General features: G+C 46.4%; 1 protein-coding gene across 7 annotated transcripts in view; it reads left to right on the forward strand.

Moving 5' to 3' along the window:
* Positions 1 to 24649, forward strand: part of SH3PXD2A (SH3 and PX domains 2A) — a 242460-nt gene that overhangs the window by 121785 nt on the left and 96026 nt on the right. Inside the window, exon 1 of one of the 7 annotated variants that reach the window (XM_063163266.1) lies at positions 259 to 337. The exons of the other annotated variants lie outside the window; for them this stretch is intronic. Coding sequence (XP_063019336.1) covers positions 336 to 337 — 2 coding nt within the window. The 5' untranslated portion in view covers positions 259 to 335. Of the gene's footprint in view, positions 1 to 258; positions 338 to 24649 lie in introns of those variants that run through there. 7 annotated transcript variants of the gene reach the window in all.

The raw sequence follows: 24649 nt of genomic DNA on the forward strand, positions 1-24649 counted from the left end.
ACAACCAGTCCACACTTCTTTATATGGCAGGACAGCACAGGGAGCAGGGTGGGCTGTCGCTGTGATGGGGAAGAAGAACCCACATTTGTGCCCAGCTGCCCCATGGCAGTGGTGCTGCAGGCAGACCCTGTCCCAAGCAAAGCTGTCCCTGAGTGTGCCCGTGCCAGTGGGTGAGAGAATGTGCCCTTGCATGTGGCTTTTGTTCTCAGTCACAGCCCACCTCCCAGAGCAGCAGGCAAACACAAACAGCCTTTTTCTGCAGTCAGTGAGCAAAGCAGAGCAGTGCTTCTGAGCTGCTCCTTTAACAGCAAGGGCATCATCACGTCCTGGGCCTTATGTGAGTAAATCTGTCATCAAGTTTTAGTCTTTCTTTTGTATAACTTTATGTAGCAGCTCATCTTAGACTGGTAAAAACATTTTGGGGGAAATTATGCGCGGGAGGTGGGCAACTCCTTCCATGTATTGCCAGCGAATCCGTAATGGCTCTCCTTTATCATAACAAATGAGGCAGGTTTCTCAAAAGCAGTATCTTGTGTTGTTCTTTTATCTCTTTCCTTTTGCTTTAAGTCTGGGGATGGGGTTCTGCCCTGGATGAGGGCACAAAACATGGCTTCAGGACTCCTGGTTTCTGTCTCGAGTGCTGGATGCTCACGACTGTGCTAAATCCTGCTTGTGAAGTATCTCTGTGAACTGGAAAGGGGTGTAGGTACTCAAAATACTGTGTTTAGCCATAGATGTTATTAAATGTAAAAGAGGTAAAAAACCCCAGTGCCATAAAATGCCCAAAAAGCCAGGAAACTGGAACTCTTTCATCTGTTCTTAAGCTTGGTAAATAGAGAAACTTCTGCATCCTGCTGGTGCCTTGCCCTCCCACTATCCCAAAGTAATTTTTACTCAAAGCTCAAGGTTTTTGCCGTTCCTTGGGTAAAAATGTTTTGCACACCCTGGGATCTGTCATCATTTCACACGTTTTCTGTTCTGCTGAGCCATCACCCCCTTCCTCCAAACTGGTAGGTGGCACAGGAGGTATCACATCATCCCTGTGGAGGAAACTTTGTACAAAAGTATCTTGGAATTTGGCAAAGCAAAGCTCTTTTTCTACAGCAGGACTCATCTCCCCTTCAGTGGAAATTAAGTGTCTAAATCTTTTTGTCTTTCCCTCTTTGTCAGTTTTACAGTGTGCTCTGGGGTGAAGTTTTGTTGTGCTACATTTATTTCTCCTCGCCAAGACCTTCTTTATGGCTTTGATTTAAACAAAGTCCAATCAGATGCAGTGAAAGGCCGTCATGTTCCAGTGCTGGGGATGGGCTTTGGGGGCTGTTTGTCTTTTTTTCCAAGGATAACAGCACATTCGTGTTTGTGTTGCATGTATGTCTTGGACTTACACAAAAACTTAAGGATCTGATTCTGGTGGGTCATGCTGGCAGGTATCCAAACCCATAAATCTGGTCACTGTGCTTTTCCAAATGTTTATTGTGCTGTTTAAGCTTTTATGGGCTCTTGTGTGTATTACATATGGTCTGAATAAATGTAAGGCAGTATTACTGTGCTCAGCTAAGAGGCAGAAGAGCCTCCAAGGGGATCATTAGAGCTGGGGCAGCCATTGCCAGCATTTGGAGATGAGTTTCTTGGTTGAGCTTTGCAGGTTGCAAGCACCTTCAGCCCTGTTCTCTTGGTTCTAAATGCCATTTGATCTAAGGTTGTAGAGGTAGAATTAAGAAGCAGAGTTGCAATTTATTGGATTCAGTACAGGATTCTTGTAGCAATTCTCCCCTTTCTGAAATACTAATAGAAAGGACTGGACTTCCCATGTATTTCCTCTGTGCTGCTGCTGCTGCCTGTGGCAAGGTCTGCTCTGATTGCCCGTGGGGCTCAGGACAAGACTTTAAGGAATCAGTGGATGCACAGCAGGGCAAAAGTCACCTGGGTCACTGTAAGGGAGGAATCACCTGCAGACTCTGCCTAAGAGTCAAGGCTGCATTGCTCCTTCAGACAGATGGCAAAGAGGATCCATCCCTCCATGCCTCCAGCTCCTCTGTGATCCTGGAGATCTCCCTGTGCTCTGCTGCAAGGACTTCCCTTAAACTGCAGTGAGGGAGAGAGAGGCAGGGAGCCACCTCCCCACAGGTTGCCAGCAAAGTCCAGCCCTTGGGAAAGATCCTGCGACAAACTCTTGGTTCTTGCTGCAGGGGCAGAGATGGTGTTTGGCACAGTGAGCAGCCTCCCAGGGGTTGTGTAACAGTGCTGGGCAGACACCATGTGTGATGATGCTGTTGATATCCCTGAGTTACCCTGGGGATACATCAATCCCTAGGCATTTTTTGGAGGTTTGAAGTGGGGCACTGCATTACTCAGCTCTGCACCACTGTGCATCCTGCTTCTGCTGCTGCACCTGGTGGGTTCTGCTGCTTTGACCTGGAGGAAGGGTTGGAACCTGCCTGTGTAGCACTCACAGAAACAGAGGCATTGCAAAGTGCTGACCTGGGAGCTGAGAAACATTCTGCCTCCTCTCACTCAACCCAGTGACCCAAATGAGAAAGAATGGAAATGTTGATTTGTTGCTCTTCAGCACGGCGAGGAGTGAGCATCAGGGGATGCAGAGGATCCACTTTGTGGGGAGATGGGCTTGCAGAGGGGCTCTCAAAGGGGAGACAAGTTATTTTTGCCAGCAGAGTCCTGTGTCAAGCACGGGCAGCTCTGGGGCTCCCACCTCTTCCCCTCTATTGCTGGATGATGAATCAGCTGTTTGTCCTGCCCAGCACAGTGCCAGGGACAAACTCTCTGGCAGAAGGATGGGGAAGCAGAATGGAATAAATAACGGATTTATGAAGGGGATGGCTTGTTTGTCCACAAACAGCCTGCTTGCTGCAGGCCTGTGCTCAGAAGGCAACCAAACCCCCAGAGCTGCTCTTAGGCTTTCCTCTCTGTAAGCACATTGCTGCAGGGTCCTGCCACAGGCACTGGGGGCCAGCTGGGGAGAGGGTGGCAGAGTCAGCCTGCTCCTGTGTCCCTTCTTCCTCTGCACATTCCAGGGCTGCGACCTCCCCAGCCTGCAGGGAGAGGGGAGGGAGGTGGGAAATGGGGTGACAGGAACAAACTTCCTGCAGCAGAGCTGAGCTGAGGGATGGTTCTTATCACAGGAGAACAGCCCTGCTGGGGGCAGCTGGGGAGGAGCCAATCCCACTTTGCTGAGCCCCCCACCCTGCAGCTCACCCCCAGCCCAGGAGCCTCCCTCACCCCGGCACACAGCCCTACCAGCCCTGCCTGCAGGTACTCCTGTGTGCCAGAAGGAGCAGGGCTCATGGCTTGGCAGTGCTGAGGAAGTGCCATCCAAGCCACAGGAAAGGGAGCACCAGGCTGCCTGGGAGCATGGCTGCACGGAGCAGCTCCCACTGCCCAGGCACTGTGTGGGGAAGGCTGATCCATGCCCACCAGTGAAGTGCCAGGCTGTGTGTGCCACAGAGAGCAGCTTTGTGTCCTGCCTGGGCTCCAGCCACTGCACACTGGCCAGGTTTTGGCTCGTGGCAGCTTTTTGGGCAGGACCTGCTCTCCTCCACAAACCAGAGGCCAATATGTAGGGCCAGCCCATTTCAGATTTTGTCTCAACCCAGTTCAATCCTCATTCATGTGTGCACTGTGAGGTGGAAGGAGATGGGAGAGTAAGCCCAGTGCGTGTCCTTCGGCCCCTCTGCCTGAGGAGCAGGTTACATGGGAGCTGGAAAGAGAATTGTGCTGGCCTGGAAGTTTCTGCTGAAGGCAGAGCAGTCCTTTCACTGCCCTGTGTCGCTGATCTAGGGATGCATTCCCAAAAGCCTCCTTAGCTCTAAAAGCAGGGCAGGGTGCCACAGGTAAAGCATGTAGGAGCAACCTCAGTGTGAGACTGCCAACACCTGGGCAAGGGAGTGGTGTTGCTGCCTGAATGTCACTGCTTACCGAGCCTAGGGTGCAGTGGATTGTCCATAGGTCCCCTGAACCTTGCTGGCTGAAAATGGCTCGTGAATCCAAGGTCTGTAACATTTATTGAACTAACACTCTAACACTGCTTGAAGGTAAACGCTGTGATACCTGATGGGACTCATCTGCTGCTCTTGTGCCCCCCCACCCTTGATGAACACCTTGTCTCTTCTATTGCCTTTTTTTATTGTCCCCTCAATCCAGCAGTTGTTCTGGTCAGTGGTGACATCACTCCTTGGTGTCCCAGCAGATCCAGCAGTGGAGGCCTCACATGGGCCCCGCTCAGCAGCCTGAGGTGTGGGTGGGCCAACGTGTTCTGCAGGAGCAGGGTGAGGAGAGGACTGATCCTGTGAGTGCCACTGCAGGGAGGACTCATGAGCAGGGCAGCATGAAGATCACATCAGTAAAAGCTGTGTTCATGGAGACCAGGTGTCAGGGGATGAATTGGGCCCTTTATGTCAGCAGAAGGACTCACCAGTAGGGAGGGAACAGCTTCCTATCCCAGCCTTGCACAAGCTCTTCCTGTGTGTCCTGTCCTTCATTCTTGCAGACTACACTGAGACTGCTGTGACACTGGGTTGGTGTCTAGCGTGTTCCTCCTGTTGCTGGCATCTGTTTTACAAAGAGCTTTGCCTGGGAGAGGCCACTGACATCTCTCACCAGCAATAGCTGGTACAACAAACCCAGCAGGGCAGGCAGGGTTTCACCTGCCCAGTGTCCTTCCCTTCCCAGCAAGCCAGGAGAGGGACTTCCTCAGCTGGAGGGCAGCCAGGGACATCAACAGGCACATCTATCCCCTGTCCACAAAATGCTCTGTGTTCAACATTGCCCCAGAGGGCAGGGATTTCTGGCAGGTTTTCACACAAAACTTAGCCAAAAGCCCTTTTTGTGTCAAGAGCTGTTTGATGCAGGAAATAATATTTTGCTCTCATGTGCATGTGTGTGGATGTGATGTGTACAGTCCTTCTACCACAGCCATTATTCACTATCCCTATGTCTGATGATAATTTACAATTTTTAAGGTTTGCATTTGGTGTTTTTTGCAGAACTCTGCAACCCTCTTTGCAAAGCCACATTTGTTGCACAGCTCGGAGCATGCAGTATAAACAGCTCCACTTGATGGCAAGGGTTGGAATTGGGAAGGGTCTGAGTCACGGGCTCTGCAGGCAGCTACTGCCACATCGTGGGGAGATGGTGCTTTACATGCATTTATTGTGCAGCAAAAACCACTAGCTGAGCTGGGAAAAAATGCATTTGGTTTGCTTGGATTTTGGACGTGGTGATATGTGTGTTCTGCTCTCTCCAGGGACGTGCTCTGCCTCACCCCTTGCCATGCTCACCTGGTGAAGCTAACTCTGTCTTGGCTCCCATGCCCCAGAGAGCAGAAATTCCTCTGGACAGCAGTGGGAAAGCTGTGACACATTGCTATGAACAGATATGAAATAGCTTTTCCACCTGGCTTCTTATTAGGTGTTACAGCCCTATCTTTTTCCATCAGTCGTATGATAGTCATTTTTTGGTATTTAATACCATTACATCTAAGACTTGATGAGGAAATGGGAAAGAAGCAGACCTGCAGTCTTGGATATCAATACTAACAACTCCAGAAGCACACCTGGATCAGACATTTGTAAGCATATGGAAGAGATTGAAGATTATCTAATTGTCTCCTTAATACTTGGTACTAGACTGAATCATCTCTGCAGGCCTGGGAAGCTGTGCAGATCACCAGGCTCTCCTTGCTCCTGCTCCACTAAGCTAAAGAGCCAATTTGGAAAGGAAAACCTTTCTCATCCCCAGCTTTGGCTGTGCCAGGACACTCAGCACAGCTTCAGTGTGGAAGGTGTCACTGGCTTGCTCGTGTTTTTGGCTGTGAAAGTCAGTGACAGCTCTTCTGGCCAGATTTCCTGTGTGATCCTGTTAGGGGAGTTGTCAGCACCTAATCTGGGTGTTTGTTTCCAAATAGTATTGCCAGGGCATTGCATGTGCAGCCTGACACACTGTACATTAATCTAGGTTTTGGCCTCCTTGCTTGACCCAGGAAGGATTAAACCACACCCCACATCTGCTGCAGCTCCCTTGGACTGCTGCCTCATCACACTGATGCTCCTTAGCAAAGCTCAGAGCAGGCCTTCCTTCCCACAGCTGCCCAGACACAGCTCTTCCCTAGATGGCAGGGACTGCCTCTGCCTGTCCTGTGTTTCCCATCCATCCATCCATCCATCCATCCATCCATCCATCCATCCATCCATCCATCCATCCATCCATCCATCCATCCATCCATCCATCCATCCATCCATCCATCCATTTCCAGCACACTGGTACCTGTAGACACATGCAGTCCTTGCAGGAATTTGTCAGCCAGGCTGAACTGTTCCCTGCCAGGCCCTGCTCCTGCCTTGCAGTAAGACCATTTTCCATGTTGCTCCATTTAACCTGAAGCAGGGAGCAGGTTGGAACACAAAGCTTCTGAAAAACAATGGAACAAGGGCAAATTTCCAATCAAAGCTCTCCAAATGCTGCTCTGAAGGAAAATTACTCTTCATTTGCAGGTGAAATGGAAGACTCTGCAAGGGCAGGAGCTGTGCAGAGATTTAAACAATGGAGTAAAGGAAAGAATGACTACGACTAGGGGAGTGGGAAAGGGGCCTGGGACCTCACTAACCTGATTTAATTAAGCAACTTCTGATGTTTTACAATTGCAAGCAACAATCTGACCCAAAGCTGGACAATTTGTAAGCTACAGAGTTAAGAACTGTTTGTAAAATAGTCTTAAGAGGAAAATATATTTGTAATTATGAGCTGAAAAACTATGAACTGAAAAATTACAAACTGAGCAGCAGCACTCTTGGTTTTAGAGCCATGTCCAGCTGCTGGTGGGACAGCTGGGCTCTCTGCCCTTCCTATGTGCTCCCACCATCCAGCAGCAGCCAGAGCAGTTCCCAGCTGAGCTCTTGGGGCAGCAGCTTACCTTGCCACAGGATGTCTCCTCACAGGAGAGGCTGCACCTGAGCAAAGTGCCTCCTTACTCTGCACTCACTACAGGTGAGTCAGTGCCCTAGGAAGGGAGGGAAAAGTGGGAACACCCCCCAGCAGGGGAGATGTGACCCAGCCTGCAGAGCTGTGGGCTGACAAGGCTCTGATGTGAGCTGGCTGCCTGTGGTCCCCCAGCTCTGGGAAGAGAAATTTCCTCAAAGCTTCTGAGAAGAGGCACCAGTCTCAGTCCACTGACTTGAACTGATGAAATTTGTACCAACTGGTGTGGCCTCACCACAGAGCATTCCTGGCTGTGGCAGTGCCAGCTTCAAATGGGATGTCCCTGGGCTAATTGTTGCTGGATTTGGACAAGTGAGGTTTTTTCTTTTCTGGGAAGCTGACTGGTTTTGTGCCCATGGTGTTTGTAGAGTGCTGACAAACCCCTCTCATTCTCAATAATGCCTGTCTGCTGAAGGTGGTGTTCCTTGGAGATGTGCTTTTCCCCTTTCAAGGCTTTTGATGTGCTTTCCCATGTTAGAAAATTCAAGAAGGCAGCATGTGAAGCTGGCTGGGGCCACTGAGTGTTGCTGGGGGCGGCAGCTTTGATCCTTGGCAGGAGCTTTGCCATAAACTTGATCATGCATTTTTCATCCCTTGCTCTGTGTGTGTGTGTGTGTGTGTGCTGTGCAGGGGGTGCAGGCGCTGATCCTGAAGCTGCACTCAGCACAGGGCTGAGACTCACTTGCAGTTCAGTTCATCGCTGGTGCAAATCCTTCCCATCCTCAGGGTAACTCCACCACGAGTTACCCTACATGAAATTTGACCTTGACATCTGATAGCTAGGGAGCTGCTCCTGTCTTTAATCTCTCTGACAGTGCCTAGTCAGGGCTTTTTGAAGAATTTTGTTGGTCTTTTCTATCGCTTAAGCATTAGTTTTCTTTATCTGGAGTTTTGTACTGCTATCTGACCCATTTACTTGGAAGCCTCCAAGGAGAGCTTGAGTTGAAAGAGAGCTGGGTTTGTGATCCAAGTATGAGTCTTTCACTGTTAATTGTATTAGCATTCATAATTGCATGCACATTTCTAAACTGTCAGGATTGCCACATCCTTTTAAAATATGGATGAGACATCAAAAGGGCTATGACTGCTTGGAGATTAGCAAGAAATTAAACTGCCTGATAGCTCAACAACAATGATGTGAGCTGTTTTGTCCCCATTATATTAAAAGTGACATAGGAAAAATAAGTCAGGATTAGGCTTTTAAAGCCCATTAGCTGGCACAATGTAATTAGCAGGAAGAGGCTGTTGGATGCAGGTTTGATGCGCCCTGTGCCTGCTGTTGCTTTTGGATGGGCAAGGTCTCTGCCTTGTGGGAGCCTTGTTGGATAGGGCTATGTGTGACAGGACTCATAGGATGAATGGGAGATAAGGATGGAGAAGTCCTGAATTCACATCCTCCCTTTGGTGCAGATTTGCTTGAAGGGAGCTTCTTGGTCTCTCTGTTCGTGGCTTAGGCTCTATTTTAGCTCTCAAGGCAACCCCCAGCAGAGGTCACTTGTGGCTGATGGGTAACACAGTGATTCTGCTCTCTCATTTGGACTTCCTGAAGTCCTGCTGGGAAGTGTCACTGAGCCTGTCCTTTGGAAATCCATATTTTACAAACATGAAATATATGAGTATATGTACATGCATGCGCCGTCCCAGATCTTTGCCAGCTGCATGTGTCTATACACATTTGTATTTTCAGGTGTCAACAGTTTTGCCATGTCATCATCAAGCATATTGAGACAAATGCATTTCACCTGAAGACCTTTGGGAAGGCAGATGGCTTTTGCTGTTATGGAGCCCTGCATGTCCAGGGATAATGGAAAAACGTTGTCAAGGCAAGGGAAACAAAGGTGTTGTTGCCTGTAACAGCAATACAAACCTCTTGGTTCCCAGACCGCTTCCCACCCGCTGAACCCACCGTGCCTTGTTGCGTGCTTTGTGCATGGTGACGGATTGTGTCTCACAGAGGTGGCAGCAGTGACTTCTCAGTCCCAGCTGGCAAGGGTTTCTCCTCATCCCTGCGCGGCCACAGCCCAGCACCTCTCACACAGGCGCTGTCGCTTTTGTTCTTTATCAGCGCAAATCCTGACAGCGCTGGTCTCGCTTCACGGGCGGTGCCCGCGCAGATGTTGCCCCCATGCCAGAAGGGGTCGGTGCAGCCTGCCCTCGGCCGAGGGAGCGGCGTCCCACGGGCGCGGCCGGCAGATGGAGCGCAGCTCCTTCCCCGCACGCTGCCCGGGGGAGCGCAGCAGCGATAACGGAGTGTTTATTATGGAAACACGCCACTTTCGGCTGATTTACAGGCAGCTTTGTGCAGCTCCTGATCGCCCCGTATTTTTGTTTTTAGTCCGTTACTCATGTTGATCCGTGGTTGGTACATGTCTGAGCAGCGCTGCAGAAGGCGCTGGCGGGGACGCGGTGGGGCCAAAGCACGGGGGATAGAAAGCAGCTGTCAGGCAGCATTTCTTGCAGGGGTTTGAGGAGTACCAGCAGGCTGTGTCAGCCCGGCAGGCACTGCTCCTCAGTGCCTGACTCTATAGTCAGACTCTCCTGTAGTTCCTTCAAGGCCCTGTGGTTTAGCGGCTGCACAGATGGCTGCGGTGCGCTTAGAGCAGAGTGAAATAACACTGGTTCCTTCCATCCTCTGCTGTCTCACCCTGAGAAATTAGCAGCCTCTTCTGGGAGCTACTAGTCAATATTCCAGATCCAAACACCTCCGGACTTTCAGCAAAGTTTGAAACAAGTTCAGGAGCTGAGTTTCAAATCCACTTCCCCTGTGCCAAAATCCGCAGAGCTGAATACCTGGGAATTATGGAGGTGGGTTAAGTCACGGACCAAATACACTCTGAGCTTTTCATTGTCTACTTCTAATGCATCAGCTCTCCCAAAATAATATGTCTAGCATGGTTCATACCACAATCACTACTGTAATCACCACTGAAACCTGCATAGGTTAGAAATCCATATGTGGTTCTGTGTCTGGGTGAATTTGGCAGACATAAAGCAGTCCCCAAAAGGCAATTTCTTCCTATCAAATCATCTGCCAATTTTACACAGTTTTGATTTATGCTTTTTAAGGTTACTGTGCTCTTTGCTGAAAGAGTTGAAGGCCATCTGCACTGGCAGTGAACGAGCCTCCTCAGGACAAAGGCTGGCTTCCAGAGGACAGAGTAGCTGGGAGCTTGTATCTGTTACACGTGAGGCTTCTCTGCCTGTCTTGTGGTCCCCTGCACCTCCTTAGCTAAAGTAAGTGCTGCCTATTACAGAAGAGTGTATGTGGCATACATCAGGTAGGTTTTGTGCATTGTAGTTTTAAGAGAGGTAGAGGTTTTACACTTCTCCCTGCTCCTGTACCTGCTATCCAACCAAGGGTAGAGAAGAAATGTGCCTGGAGGGTATGCAGCTCTCCTGTTTCTCTAATGAAACTTTGTTTGGGGTGGTTGCTTTTTTAAAGTCTTTTTTCATTTTTCCCTGAAAAGGGAAATTAATTAGGCCAGTTGGAAGTATATGAGGGCCATTTTGCACGGGGAAAAACAGAGCAGGTGAGCAGTTGTTGGAATTACTTGGACAGTAGACAAGAGCATGGAATAAGAGACCGACAAGAGGGTAGTTAATTTAGTTAGAAAGACTGGCTGAGCACAGCAGTCTGGAAAACAGATCATCTTTCTGAAAGGCACAAAGAAGAAAAATAATGGCTCCAGATTCATCCCTTGTGTAAATCTTTTGAAGTTGGTGACTTACACCAGGATGATTTAACCCCATTAATTTTAATGGGTCACTGCAGTGTCCCAAGAGTTGTTTTTGCTGTGCTCTGTTCTGAGGCAGAGATAAAGCAGAGCCTTGGCGTCTAGGCTTCAACCCAAGCTTGGTGTCCCCATGGGGCTGGCTTGGGCCTCTCCACATTGTGGCTGACTCCAGTTGGAAAGGGAAAAGGATGCAGGAGATGATGATGTGTCTGAGCCTTTGTCCCGTGACAGCTGGGTGCTGCCAGGACTTTGTTGTGAGCCATGACATGCCTGGAAAATGATATCTGGTCTGAAAAGCAAGGATAGGCAGGCTAGGAGGGCTCCCTGGAGTCAGCACCTACCTTCACCCCGCTCTGGGTCTGCTGATCCAAAGTGATAGCAACACATTAACCAGAGACAAGGAGCTGTGGGGCAAAATAGGAGCCTGAAATTGAGCATAAATGGGCACCAGATGAGTCCTGTTGGGACTCAGTGGGCAGACAGCAAAGGTCAGTGCCCTTGACATGTGACAGGGACTCAGGGCTATGCCTGTGGACAGGGATAAAGCACATTTACCACGTATCATTCAAAGCAAGCTGGTCATAGCAGGAGTTGGCCACACATAGTTAAAAAGCCTGTGTATCACAGCAGGGAAAATTTAATCTTGTGCCAGGAGGGGGGATGCATCTTCGTCACCAGTTGTCAAACAGCTGAAAACGTGGTGGCAGACAGAGCTGTAGTGCTGGGGCAGAAATAGTGACCAAGCCCCAGTCTCATCAGGCAGCAGCATGTCCTGGGCTGTGCTCTGCCCCTGCTCCCTGGGGACCTCAGGGTCCTTCCTCCTTGTGCCCCAGCTCTGTTTTCTGCCTGCCTCTCCTCGTGTGCCTTGCTCCTGGCGCCTGACTCGCTGTCCTTCATTTGACAAATTATTCAAGTTGTTCTGAAGTATTGACCAGACAAGAGGAAATGAGCCAGGAGGAGCAGATGGATCAAAATGAAATGAAGCGAAAAATCTGAATGCAAATGTTCTGTGTGATACTGAGGAGGGGAAAGCTGCCTTTGGTGAAGTTTGGGTGTGAAGTCATCCCTGAGCAGCCTGGGTTTGTCAAGGCTTCAGCTGCTCTTCAGCATTATGCAGAAGGAAGGGAAGATGAGCATCACTGTGTCTCTGGGCATTTATCTCTTGACAGACTTAACATGTCTGAGTGCACAATGAGTCCAGGGGGAGAGTCAGACATGGGCCCCAGGAGGGAAGGATGTAGCACATGCTGAAATAAAAGTTTCTCAGTAAACTTTGTTGCTTAACTTTTTCCAGTACTGCCATTTAATCTCTTGGTCTGTAGTCTTCTCCCAGTCACATGCTGCAAGGCAAACTCTGTTAAATCCCTCCATAACTAGAGCAGATCAGAAAATTCATCTGGACTGGCAAGGTGATCTGTAAAATGCTTTATAAAGCTTGTATCAGCAATAGTGTGGCCAGCAGGGCCAGGCTGTGATCATCCCCCTGTGCTGGGCTCTGGTGAAACTGCACCTCAGTGTTATGTCCAGTTTTGGGCATCTTACCACAAGAAAGACATTGGGGGTGCTGAGTTGAATCCAGGAAAGGATAATGGAGCTGTTTAAAAGACAGGTAGATGTGGTGCTTATGGACATGGTTTACTGATGGCAGTCCTTGGCTAACAGTTGGATTTGATGATCTTAAGGATCTTTTCTAACCTAAATGATTCTGTGATTCTATAAATATCAGAAGTTGTAAGCATGTGAGCTTTGGAAGGACCACGTGTGCTGGTACCCAGCATATCTCAGTGTAATATTTAAATGTGAATGTACCCAGTACATGTCTTTCTGTCTTTTGGTGAGAGAAGTTTCAGATGTAAAGGGTGAAACTCAATTTTTGCCCAAGATATGGTCACAATTCACCCCAGGTGCTGGGACAAGTGCTGCTGCTGCTCTGTAGTACCCCAGGAGGAGGAATTTCAACCATGCCCATCCACAGACAGATGAGAGAGTCCCAGCAGAGCCTCATTTCTGTGTCAGGTTATTTTAAGTAACAGCAGCAATTCCCTTCACATCACACAGGGCTGCCTGCATGGTCCTTGTGCAGCCTCTTCAAGGGTAGCACAGGCTGGCAGCATGAAGGAGTCTGAGTGCCACAGCATTCTCTGAAAAATTAATCCTTTTCCTTAGCAAAGGAAATGATTTAAAAGCTCAGGTGCTGCTGAAATCCTGCCTGCATGTCCTGATCCATGGAGCAGCATCACCAGCCCAAGTCTGCGCTGCAGTGATTCAGCACAGATTGGTACCACACACACCTCTGAGCACAATCTGGCTTATTTCTACAGAATATGTGGCAAAAAAAAAATGTTAAGTCAAGGGGAACTCTGAAAATTGTTTGTTTGTTTGTTTTGTTTTTTATTAAATGAAGGAATATAAGAAAAGTATTTGTTACTGCTCAACATTAAATGTGAACAGACCCCAGCAGGTGTGAAGGGATGTGATACAGGCTTGGAAACCCTGGAGCAAGCCAAGGGAAGGCCTGTGAGAAGAAAAGAAAAATGCAAAATGATGATGAGATGCAAATTTCTCTGTGACTCTGTTTGAGTGCAGGATCAGGAGCCATCCAGCTGTCTGTTGGCTGTTTTCAGCCAAAGGACAACAGCAGGCAATGGGTGATCTCATCCTGCCCCTCTAAAATTGACAGATCTCCTCCACAGTTGCTTAAGTATCCATTTTTCTAAGGTTATTCTTTGCCACCTGTTTGGCAAAGCCTGATGTGGGCTGAACATCTTCTTCTCTCTCACTGCTGCCTCATATGGAGGAAGAAGCTCAGGTGGTTGAGGTGGCCATGGCTGGGAGGTGACACAGCCCAGATGTATTTCAGAGATCTGAAAGTGTCAGCAGAAAAACCTTCAGTGTTAGGGCAGCTTTTGGGATGATAGTGTCCATGCATGGCTTGTGAGGATGAAAGCCCAGGAGAAACTCAAACAGAGCTGTCTGTGAAATGCTGGGTCCTGCAGGTATGGTGTGGTTTTATCTGACCTGTGAACATCTCTGATAAGGCATCAGATCATTAGTCTTGTGCTTGTTATTGTACCGTTTGCTGGAATGAAACACCAGCATTTTCAAATCACTGCTATCAAAGCATATCATAAATTGTAAGCAGTTTCTTTTCCTTTGAGTATATCCCTCTGCCAAATAATTCAGTGCTCATATCTTCCAAATTTGGCATGGCATTACTTGTGAAGAGCTGTGTCTGAGCATAAAATAATGATATTTTAGAAAAGTTGAGCTATAAAAAAACCTGTGTTTCTTAAAAAATTAATAGAAAAGGACCCCTGCCTCTTAAAACAGTTCTGCTTCCAGCCTCTGATAATAACAGTGTGTTCCACTCCTGAAGTGCTAAAAGTCTGCTTTCTGCAAAGTAGAATTTTAAAGACTGTTGCTCAAAAGTGTGTGTGTATATATATATATCTATATATATATATACACACATGGTGCAGATATACTGTGGAGTTACTCCTACCCACAACCTGATTTTCTTGCTTCTAAGAGCTGTGACACACTTTCAAGAGGAGCAATGTATTTTTAAACTCACACTGTGGGATAGGAGGAAGGTCAGCATGACTGAGTCTGTGCCTTTGAGGGATGGAGAAGTTAAACCCCAGCCTCCACTTTTCGTGACTTTCAGCTTTCCTCATGTGAAATGCTGTGGCTCTTGTCCCTCCTTCAGAGGAGAGAGATCCTCTGGAGCTCCTGGGTGCTCAGCTGTGAAGATAACACGGCCATGGTTGCATTAGCAGCTGGATGCTCTTGAGTTCTTTCACGTGGGATCTGTTCCCCACCTTAACTGCAGTTTTCCTTCTGAAATGTTCCTGACTTTAAGCTTTGAATAGAAGTGCACCTGGAGACACATTTGGAGCTCTGTTGTCACTGTTGCAGTTCTTTTTCAAGTACTTTTTGGAGATGGACTTTCTTTGGAGCTGGCGGTGAGGCACAGCCGCAGTCATGGTGTGCATGGTGTGTCCCATCTGTGTGTGTCCTCTGCCCTGTGCTCCACAGGTTGGCTCCTCTCACAGCCCCCTTGCTCACCCTCTGGAGACCCTCAAGGCAGCCAAAGGAGGGATGAGGGGCAGGGTGTTATGTTTGCATTTTGGGCTGTTTCACTGCTGATTAGAGCAGTTCAAGGACCTGTTGGGCATGATATGACCTGCAGGCTCTGGGGCAGTGGAGGCAGAGAGGTAGGCAAAAAAATCTCTTCCTTCTCATCACCACCCCAGATTTGCTTTGGTGCACGTAGAGCTCTAAGATTTTCTTAACGCTGTTTAAAAAAAATATTTATTCTTGTGAAAAACTTTTCTCTTTTCTGTGTCTTACTGAGAAAAGGGTCCTGGTAGTGTTACCTCAATAAATAAATTAAGCAACTTACCCCCTACAACAAAACCTTGCATTTTTTAGTGTAAAATGAAAATACATAAATAACCAGCAGAGGGGATATGCCTGGCCTCTAATCTGCATGGAATTCTGTCTTTCAAGCTCTTGTTTCCTTCTGTACAATGATTTAGAAGGAAAAGCTTTTATCTAATCATGAGGCAGGTCTCTGCAGAGCTCCCCAGGCACTGCTAATGGAAGAGATGCACAGCAGAGCTTGAAGGCTTGAAGCTGAATTTTGGTGCTGCACATGCTGTTGCTGAGTAGGTCAGAGCTGGGTTTTGTGGGCTCGGGGTGTTCATGCAGTGATCAGAGCCATTTTGCATTAGAGGTGTGTGCTGTCAGCAGGGAGGGAGGCAATCAGCTGCCCAGGAGAGAACAGCTCGAGGCCAGAAGTGGCAAGGCAGGGATGGGTGGGAAGCTGGTGCTGCAGAGGGGGCAGAGGCAAAGCAGAAGGTTCCAGGAATTGGCTTCATCCCAGAGGATGACTGGGGCAGAAATTGTTAATAAGTAGGTTATTGGCAGTAGGAGACTCAGTTTCATGCTCTGATTCCTAATCCCCACAGCTGCCTCTCATGGCTGGTGTGCCTAGACTCCAGCTTTGAATCTCGCAGTATTTTACTGTAATGAGAGATTATTCAAAATAGCACTGAATTCAGACTTGGAACTGGACACCACAGGGTGAACTTCCGAATACAGAAACCTCTCAGGACCTCAGGGATGCTCCTGTGATCCTGTGGTGGATGCTACTGCCAGGCATAGCATGGCCTGCCCTGCTGGAAAAGGCAGTGTTCCTGCTGATGGTTTGGTTTATTATTGTGCAGCTTCTGGCATTTCAGGTAACAAAGGGAGAAAACAGTGGACAAAAGCTGATTGCAGGGCATGGCATTAGCAGAACCTCATTGATATTCCAAGCTTGGGATAATACTGAGCAAGTGAGATCAACAACTGAAAATGAGGGGGTGTAATGCCTGACAATGAGTGGCATTTTCCCTTCGCCCACATGTGATATCTATATATCAGATAACATGAACAGTTGAAGGAGAAATAAGCTGACAATGGCCATTTAGCTCTGAAAAATAGAGATCCTTCATGTTTCAGGCCAGAAAAACTCCCTGAATCATCATTCATTTTGAAGGAACAAATTATTTATCCTTTAGCTGAATTTAAAGGTCTGATCCTATAACCAGCTGAATGGATGGAAGTAATTACATTCATTCATTATGCCTCTTCACTTTTATGAACACAGAACATGGAAAAAGATATTGGAAATGCCACACACACTCATTGGAGATGTACGAGGTGAATTAAAAGTTAATGTCTGGATGGAGAATTGGACAGGAATTGCATAAAAAGAACAAGGAGAAACTGACTGTTTCCCTTATGAGCACATCTGAAAAACATCCAAATTTGTATCTGAACTGAACAGCAAAATTTTTGTCTATTCAGACATTGCATTGTTTCATGTTGTGTGCAATCTGAATGTGCATATAAAAAGATATTTTCTTCTGTTTTCCAGAGGTATTTAATATTTAATGCTAGTCACCTTAGAAAGTCAGCTGACATGATTTGAGGTGTTTTGAGGCAAGTATGCAAACATATATTTGAGGGTAACATGATGTTTTTAATTTGCCCTTTTAATTGAGTAAGGCTCAAAAGAAAGTGTTTGGATGGATCCATACATGTAATAGCAAAACCATCTTCTGCTTGTGCAAATCTAATTTTAAGTTTACTATTATAATCTAAGAAATACCAGTCAAGCAAAATTCACTGGAAGTTTTGATAATTTTGGGTATAGGGCTATAAAACTTGAGGTGTATCTCTTTATCTTTAGTTTCAGGAATCTTATAGTATGGATATCTGCAGTATATCCAGGGTGAAATAGCTGTTTTCTTTGTTTCCTTCCTAAAATGAACTGAGCATTGAGACTTAAACAATCTCTTACACCATCTTGAAGTACATTACTTTTTTATTTATTATTTCATACCCTGTTACAAAAAAGAGCATCTCCATTCACTCCTGGAGTGCTCAATAAATCCTTTCTCAGTGGGTCTGATACTTCCCAGGGTGCAATACTCTGGAAACTTTATGATGCTTCTTTGCAAGTATCATGTAATTATATAAAAAAAAAAAAAAGTAAACAAAGTAAAGAAATCTCCAAAAGAGTTGCTATCAGAATTGTGTATTTGAAAGGGGTTTGGTCACCTTGAAAAGTAACCTTAGTATTTGAAAGGTTTTATCTTTGGGAAGGTGTCTCTATTTTTCTCCCAAAATTGGTGCCTGTCAATGATAATTTGGAATAATTTAATGAAACTCAACAGTTATATTGGGCAAGACAAATTCAGGACTTCTTTTTTCTTTTATGTTTTAATGTTAGAATCACAGAGGATGTTTTAAGACTGTCTGATCCTGGTAGGTAATCAGGGAAGACAAGTCTGCTTTTAGTAGTTGCCAATCCAGCAAAATTTACTAGCTATGTTTTGGAGTTTTACAGTGTCTGAAAAAAGCTCCATTCAAAGGATAGTGATTAGAGAAATTTCCTAGAGTTCATGAACTTGCAGTAGATCTTACATGCCATGATTTATGTCTCTTGACTAGTAAATTAAAGAACCCAATGACTTGAAAGATATTTCCATGTGCTGCTTTGTAGAAACAGGCAGAAAACAATTCCAAGTAATATAAAATTGGTGTCTTATAGAGAACTACACTGCTTAGTATGCTGAAAAGACATTTGATGTTGCAAGACAGTGAACTGAGGACATGCTGCTGAGGCACATTTGGGAAGGAGCCCTGCTTTAATCTCCCTGCTCTGACTGAAGGAAATGTAAAGAGGAAAGGAAAGACTGCAGTCACTAGATGAAGCTGGAGTTCATACTGTGGGCTTGATCTTGCCTTCCCACATGCATCATAAGTTTTTGCCTCTCTTGGAAAAAGTATTTACCATTCTTAGGGCCATATGTGCAACAGATGATTTTAAAAATTCAGGGGAGATCTCCCACTAAAAAAGGATGTAAAACTAGGTAGGGCAATAGGGTATTTAGCAGTGCAAAGTAAGTACAGATGCAACAGCCATCTGCTGTCTGTGCTCACTGCAGTCCTAATCTTTCAGGTCCAACTGCGTTGGACACGTAGCAGGAGCAGCAAGACAGAGAAGTCCAAGCTTCATGTTGCTAAAAAGTCAGCTGAGTATACAGAAGTACAAAACACCAGAAAAACACAGCCAGAAAAAAAAAAATGCCAAATTGTCTAATACCAAGCATCTGGCACACTCTCCTTTGTACTGGGAGCCCAGAGGTCCAGCAGGGCTGGGGCCATGTCTGGAAATGCCTGTACATAAATTCTTATTTGGCCAAGTAAGAGACTTTAGAATGTCAAAAATGCCAGTGATAGCTTGGGATTTCCCTGTACGAGCCTGCAGCATGAGAGCTGCTGCCAGCACTTGCACCAGGCATTGGGATGGGCTGTGGGGAATCCCGGGGAGAGATGAGGAACCCAGCACACACAGGGGGGTGGCTGTGAGGCAAAGGAGAGTGCTCAGAGGAGGCTGTGAGTGGGTATCCTCATGCCTTGGGCAGTCAGAAGGAAAAGGGCAGACAGGAAATTCTTCTGCTTTGTCTCCCTGTGAAAGGGTCCTGGTCCTGTGGGTGTTGCAAGGGCTCGATGTCACCAGCCCTGTTCATCATGGGGAGCTGTGTTCACAGGTAGGATGTGGTGTGTGAGGGGAATTGCAAGTCCCAAGGGCTTTCTCTCAAGAGCAGGAGGGGAGAGCAGGAGGAGGCACCCCAAAGCACTGTTGTTTGGGTCACTTCTCCTTTCTCAGGTCTCTCTGCCCAAGATGAGGAGTGAGAAGAAGTGGGAAGGTCTTTGCTCAGCAACCCCATTAACAAAGCAGCAGCAGCTGCAGCACTTACACCACTGGCCACAGGCACTCTGCAATGGCTCCTGCTGGCATCTGTCCCCTGGGGTGAAGAGACCTGCTCTAACCTGTGCCCAGGGCTTGCTGGATGCCTCTGGCAGGTCAGGTCAAGCCATCAAAATTTTGGGTAGCTTTGCACCCCTGGCTGACCACATGAGCTTGCTCAGTCACCCCTTCCACATTCCTCACCTCTGAATGTGTGATGAGACGCTCACTCCTATTGAACACACATCTAATTTTATAAGATACTCATCAATATGTTTCATATGCCCTCTATTAAAAATTGCATGCTTGTTTCCTTGAATATCTGCTGGAAAAAGTTTAGGTAAACAGCTTAGACAAGAGAATCTCAGTACCCTTTACAAAAAAAAAAAAATATCCTATAGGTTGCCTCTTTAAGTCGTGGATGCACATGTGGGAGAATTGGGGATGATGAAGTATTCACTCAGATTGCTGGTTTCCGCTGCATTGAAGTCAGAGACATTGAAGGCACTACAGCATTTATAACTGATTTCCTGAACAGTGTAGTAAATAGAAATGAGAGCCCTTTTCTTGTAACTCACATGTGCAACAGAAATCACTTAGCTAACATAAATCAGGACTAAATTGCTTTTAAAGGCTCACAAAACATTTCTGAAAGAGACAGGATGAGGAAACCATTTGCCACAGTAGAGTATGTCCCCATGATGAGTCTTATTAAAGCTTGATCAAAGAGCCTTATTGGCTTTTCATTAGAGCCTGGTTATGTACAGTTGAAATTCAGCTGTGATTTCAACAGAATAGGCACAGAAATATGCACAGGAGGTAAATTTAAGCAGGACTCTAGACCATCAAAGTACGTGATTAAGGACAATTTAATGTGCTGAGTAATGCAGTGTGATTTGAATGTAATTTATCCTAATCCAGTCTGATCTTTTACAGGAGAATATATTATAAGGCCACAATTAGGTGAGACCTGGGCCCCATCTGGCCTCCTGTCTCCTACAGTGGCTTACAGCCAATACAAGAAACAAAGCAAATACAGAGTGAACTTCCCTTGTGTATCCTCTCTGTTTCTGGTATTCAGCCTCTATGGGACTCTTCGGGTCAAAACATCCAGAGCATGGAGTACAATAGCCACCATTTATCCTTGCTTCATGAATTTATCTCATTGCTTTTTGAACCTGTGCCTGGTTTTGGTGATTACAAAGTCTAACGGCAGTGAGTACCCTGATTCAGCTGTGTTACATGCAGAAGCTCTGCTCTTACTTTGATTTAAACTGCTGTGCTCCAATTGTTCTTCCTGGGGCAGTAATTCAGGGGCAAAAGCCTTTTTGGACAAGCTGTGTCTGGAGCGGGAGTTGACTCTTGGTAGTCTGTCACTTGGGAGTTTTCTCCTCTTCCTTCCCTCTCTCCATTTCCAAGGCCTTTCTGGGATGGGCATTTTGGGGGTGACATTGTTAGTTCCATGCATGCTGTGCTGGGGTGATGGCATCCTGCTTCCCATGAGCAGGCACAGCCTGGCTGGCCGGGGTGATGCCTCCTTTGGGCAGGTCACCCATAGGGACAGGGAGGTGGGGGAGGCAGTGGCCAGGCACTGCACACACAGCTCTGGGCAGAGTTAGTGTGACACAGCAGAAGATGTCCCCAGAGAGGGACAGCAGTGGGGACTCTTTGGGCTGCAGTTTAGAAACCCAAATGGACAATGTGCTTGCTAAGCAGAGATTGGACCCACATCTACAGAAACGAGAATTTGAGGCACCCACCCTCAAATCAGGGAGGGCTCAAGAAAATGAAGTAAAGATTCAAAGCCTGTGCAGACTTCTTAAGCTCTTAATCAGATTCATATGATGTATATGCAAGCTCATTAGCCCAACCAGTTTATAAGGTACATTTGAATTTATTACTCTGATACTCAATACTTAATTTGTAACTGTGATTAGATGCATCTTTTATACATGTTGTATCTGCATGTAGCTGTTTGTAATAAAATTCCCAAGTGAAGGGCATAACTGGAAAACCTGCACATGAGAATAATTAATTTTTATTAACTTGTTTTTATCACTCAGCATTTATGCTGTAAAGGCTATAATAAAGTGACACATGCTTGGTCATTGTAAGACAGAGATAAATTTGGCCTCCCCACAAGGGACAAGCAGGGTCAGTTTAGAGGAGGCGAAGAACACATCCACCCAGAGTTCTTGCTAAGGTAAATGGGCTTTTCTGTCCTGTGGAGAGATTTGCCATCTGTAAGAATAAACAAGGTAAACCAGAAACAGATGAGGATGTGACTCTTAGGCAAGACCTTGTTTTTATACTTCTTTCCAGGAAAAACTTGCTATAAACATTTGTGTTGTCTTTTTCAAGGCTGCTTGCAGTAGAGGATCACATGGCCTTAGCTCATTGCTCCTGTGCTCTGCAGCCCCAGCCTATGCTGAGCCATCTCTCCCTGGTGCCAGAGAGGCTGGGCTTTGCTGTCAGAGCACCCTGCCCTGTACCTCACAGCCTGGTGAAATGCTGAATGTGCATTTTCAAAGCTCTGTCTTCCTCCAGGAGGATAATTTCATCATAAAAATATAATTGTAAAAATGCGAGAGGCTAATTCTGCATTTCTTTAGCCTGAGCCAAATACTAAAGTTGCTCTCTGGAGCCAAGCAATCAACTTCACTGCTGAGGAATCCTGGGACAAAAATCTGTGGCATTTCTTACTCATTTAGGGAAAGGGTTGGGTGCCTCAAACCATCTTTTGGCCTTCTAACACCCATTCTACGTAAAGAAAGTGGCTGCTGCTCTCCAGCACAGTGTGTCCGTGTGAGGCTGAGATGGCCATGGGGATGTTACTTGTCCTGGAGCTTCTGCATCCCCTGCACTTTGGACTTGGTGGGGGGCTAATCTCCAGGATAAGTGCAGAACAGAGGATGCTGCCTTTCCTTGTCCTGCATCTGTGCCTCATGACAGAAATCCATGGATTCAGGTGTAGGGAGCACTGCTGGAGAGGAGACAGTGTCCATCTCCTTCCAACCTTGGCCTTTTCATGCAAGCTAAGGTTACTGGTAAAGGGGAGATCTCTTCGGCACTTAATAAGTTTTCCAGTGTTGTGCTTGGAGTTTCACAGGGAGAACTCTGGTTGGATTTAAGGTTGCTGTGTTCAAGCAAGCTGTCAGAAGTCACTAAAGCACTAAATCAGGATCTCCAGTTGGGTCCTGGTGAGCCAGCTGGGCCACCTTTCTTATGGAGTGCAGAAAAAGTCACTGCAGCCTAAGCAGAAGTACAGAGTACATTTAGTTGGGCTGTTTGCTCTGCAGACACGCTGTGAAGACAACAGGAAGGTGACAGGAAGGCAAAATCCTCTCTTTTGTTTTGTCCCTGTTCTCTTAAGGATGTGATTGCACAGTGGTTTACCCCTCTTAGCAGCAGCAGAGGCCATGTCCAGCCAGTGAGAAATGCCTGGGGTGGAAGTCAGATTCTCCTCTTGCCCCACAAGTCCCTCTTGCTCGCGGCAAGGAATTCTGGAGTCTTGGGACCACCACAATGGGGCCCTTTCTCACAGGGCTGGAAAGCTCAAGCTCTGCTCAGAAAGGACAGATTCATGGTGGAGAGGGCTCCACAATGCAACGATTTATGTCAGGAAATGAACAGAATGCTTTCTAAAAAAATATGAAGAAGAAGAAGAAGGAAGAAAGCCTTCATCTGTTTCTTTGGCTCAGGAAAGAGATCAGCTGTGGTTTCATGATATCAGAGCATGGAATGCTGTAGGGGTAAAATGTATAGCTGTGTGCATCCATCTGTTTGAGTTTCTATTCCCAATGCATAACACACAGAGTTAATTTTGCTTTATTACATGTCATATGGGTCTCAGAGCTCACTGGGAATGGAGATGCCTTCATGCACATGATTCAGCTTCTGCACTCTGAGTACCACAAGTATGAATTACAACCCTGCACTCTCCATATAGCTCCTGTGTGTTTGGATAATATTAAGGTGTTAGGTGCTCGTTCAACCATAGTCCTTGGTGATAGGCAGGTGCCAGTTCTCAGTCACACTTGGTTTTGTGCCTTGTCTCAAATAGAAAATGACAGTCTGGCTGTTGATGAAAATAAGGAGTGTTTCAAGATACAAATATATTCTCCAGGCTCGAGTTCCTGTGCACATAAAGAGTAGTAGCAAAGTATTTTTGTACTGGTTTACTTTAAAAATAGTGTCACAGAATCTGATAGCAGTGCTAAGAAAAACAGTTTGTGAAAAAGCCGTCTTCATTACTGACTGCAAACTTAAGTGTTGGGAAGGAGAGAGTGGACTTCCTTGTAAAAATATTTCTGTGCTTTTAATCTGCCTGGAAAATCATTGGTGACTAAATGATAATCTGAGTTGTTTGCTTGAAATGTCATATATCTTCACCACAGTCTGCCCACCCCACTAGAGACTTCTGGGAATTAAGGAGCCTGGGAACAGAAATTACTACAATGTACTTAAACATGAATTAGCAAAAGCCAACAAATACAGAATAATTCCAATTTATGTATTCAAACACTCTCGAGGATACAGGCTGACCTCCATTACTCAGGGTTTGTCACTGTCTCATCTCCTTTGGACAGAGAACACTGAGAAAGAGACAGGAAGATGATTTACTCTTCCTTTAGCTTCTGTCCCGTCTGCTGCAGTGTCTGCTGTGTAGCTCCCCCAGCCTTGGGTCTGACAGCTCCTCATGCTTTGCAGGCACTGTTTTCCCTCATAGCTGAAACTCACGGCTGTCTGAAATCTTTGCTAAATGAGTTGAAACCAAGCCTTGCTTTACTGACAGGCAGAGGCCCCGGGCTAAAGTGTGACGTATCTGGGAAAGGAGGAATCCCAGAGAGTGAACTTTCTGGGTCTGCTGTCCCACAGCAAGGGGGAGAAGCTTTCAAAAGAGCCTTTGCACCATGGGTCCCACAGGGATGAGGTGCCCTGACTGAACCCATCACCTCCAAGGGAAGCTGGTCCTGCAGGAGGCTTTGCAGACTTGCCAGGTCTCCAGCGGCGATGCAGGAGAAACCCTCTGGGATGGATATAAATCAAAGTGAATTAGAAAACAGATAGGCACAGCTGTCACCAATGCACCTAGTCACCTCCAGTCCTCTCCACTTGGAACATTTCTTAGTCTCTATTGAACATATGTCAGGATACTCCTCACTTTTTAAACAACTTTCTGATTGTGCCACTGTTTGTATCTGTATGTATTTAGATAGATCAAACCACATGTGCACACACATCAATGTTTATTAACTCTCACTAAATGCAGAGCAAAGTCAGTCCCTAAAGATGTGCCATAAAACTTTTCCATAACATTGTTAATACAACCTTCATATTTAAATGAGATTGCAAGTGACATATTAATTCAACATAAGATCTTTTTATGATTCAGAAATTTCCAGACTCTGGATAGCTTAATGTGCTAAAAAGGCAGTCAGCTTTATAGCAATGTCCATGGTCCTCCTTTCACATTCATTGCTAGATTTCAAATCAGTAATGTCATCCTGGGGTAATGCTGATGAGAAAGGAGATCCAGCTTCCCTCTCCTTTGTCATTGAAGGAGAGTATCCAGCTTGTGTGACGTGCATGGCACCAGCTGTGTTTTAATACCATT

The sequence above is a fragment of the Melospiza melodia genome, chromosome 9, assembly GCF_035770615.1.
Source record: "Melospiza melodia melodia isolate bMelMel2 chromosome 9, bMelMel2.pri, whole genome shotgun sequence".
Classification (NCBI taxonomy): Eukaryota; Metazoa; Chordata; class Aves; order Passeriformes; family Passerellidae; genus Melospiza; species Melospiza melodia.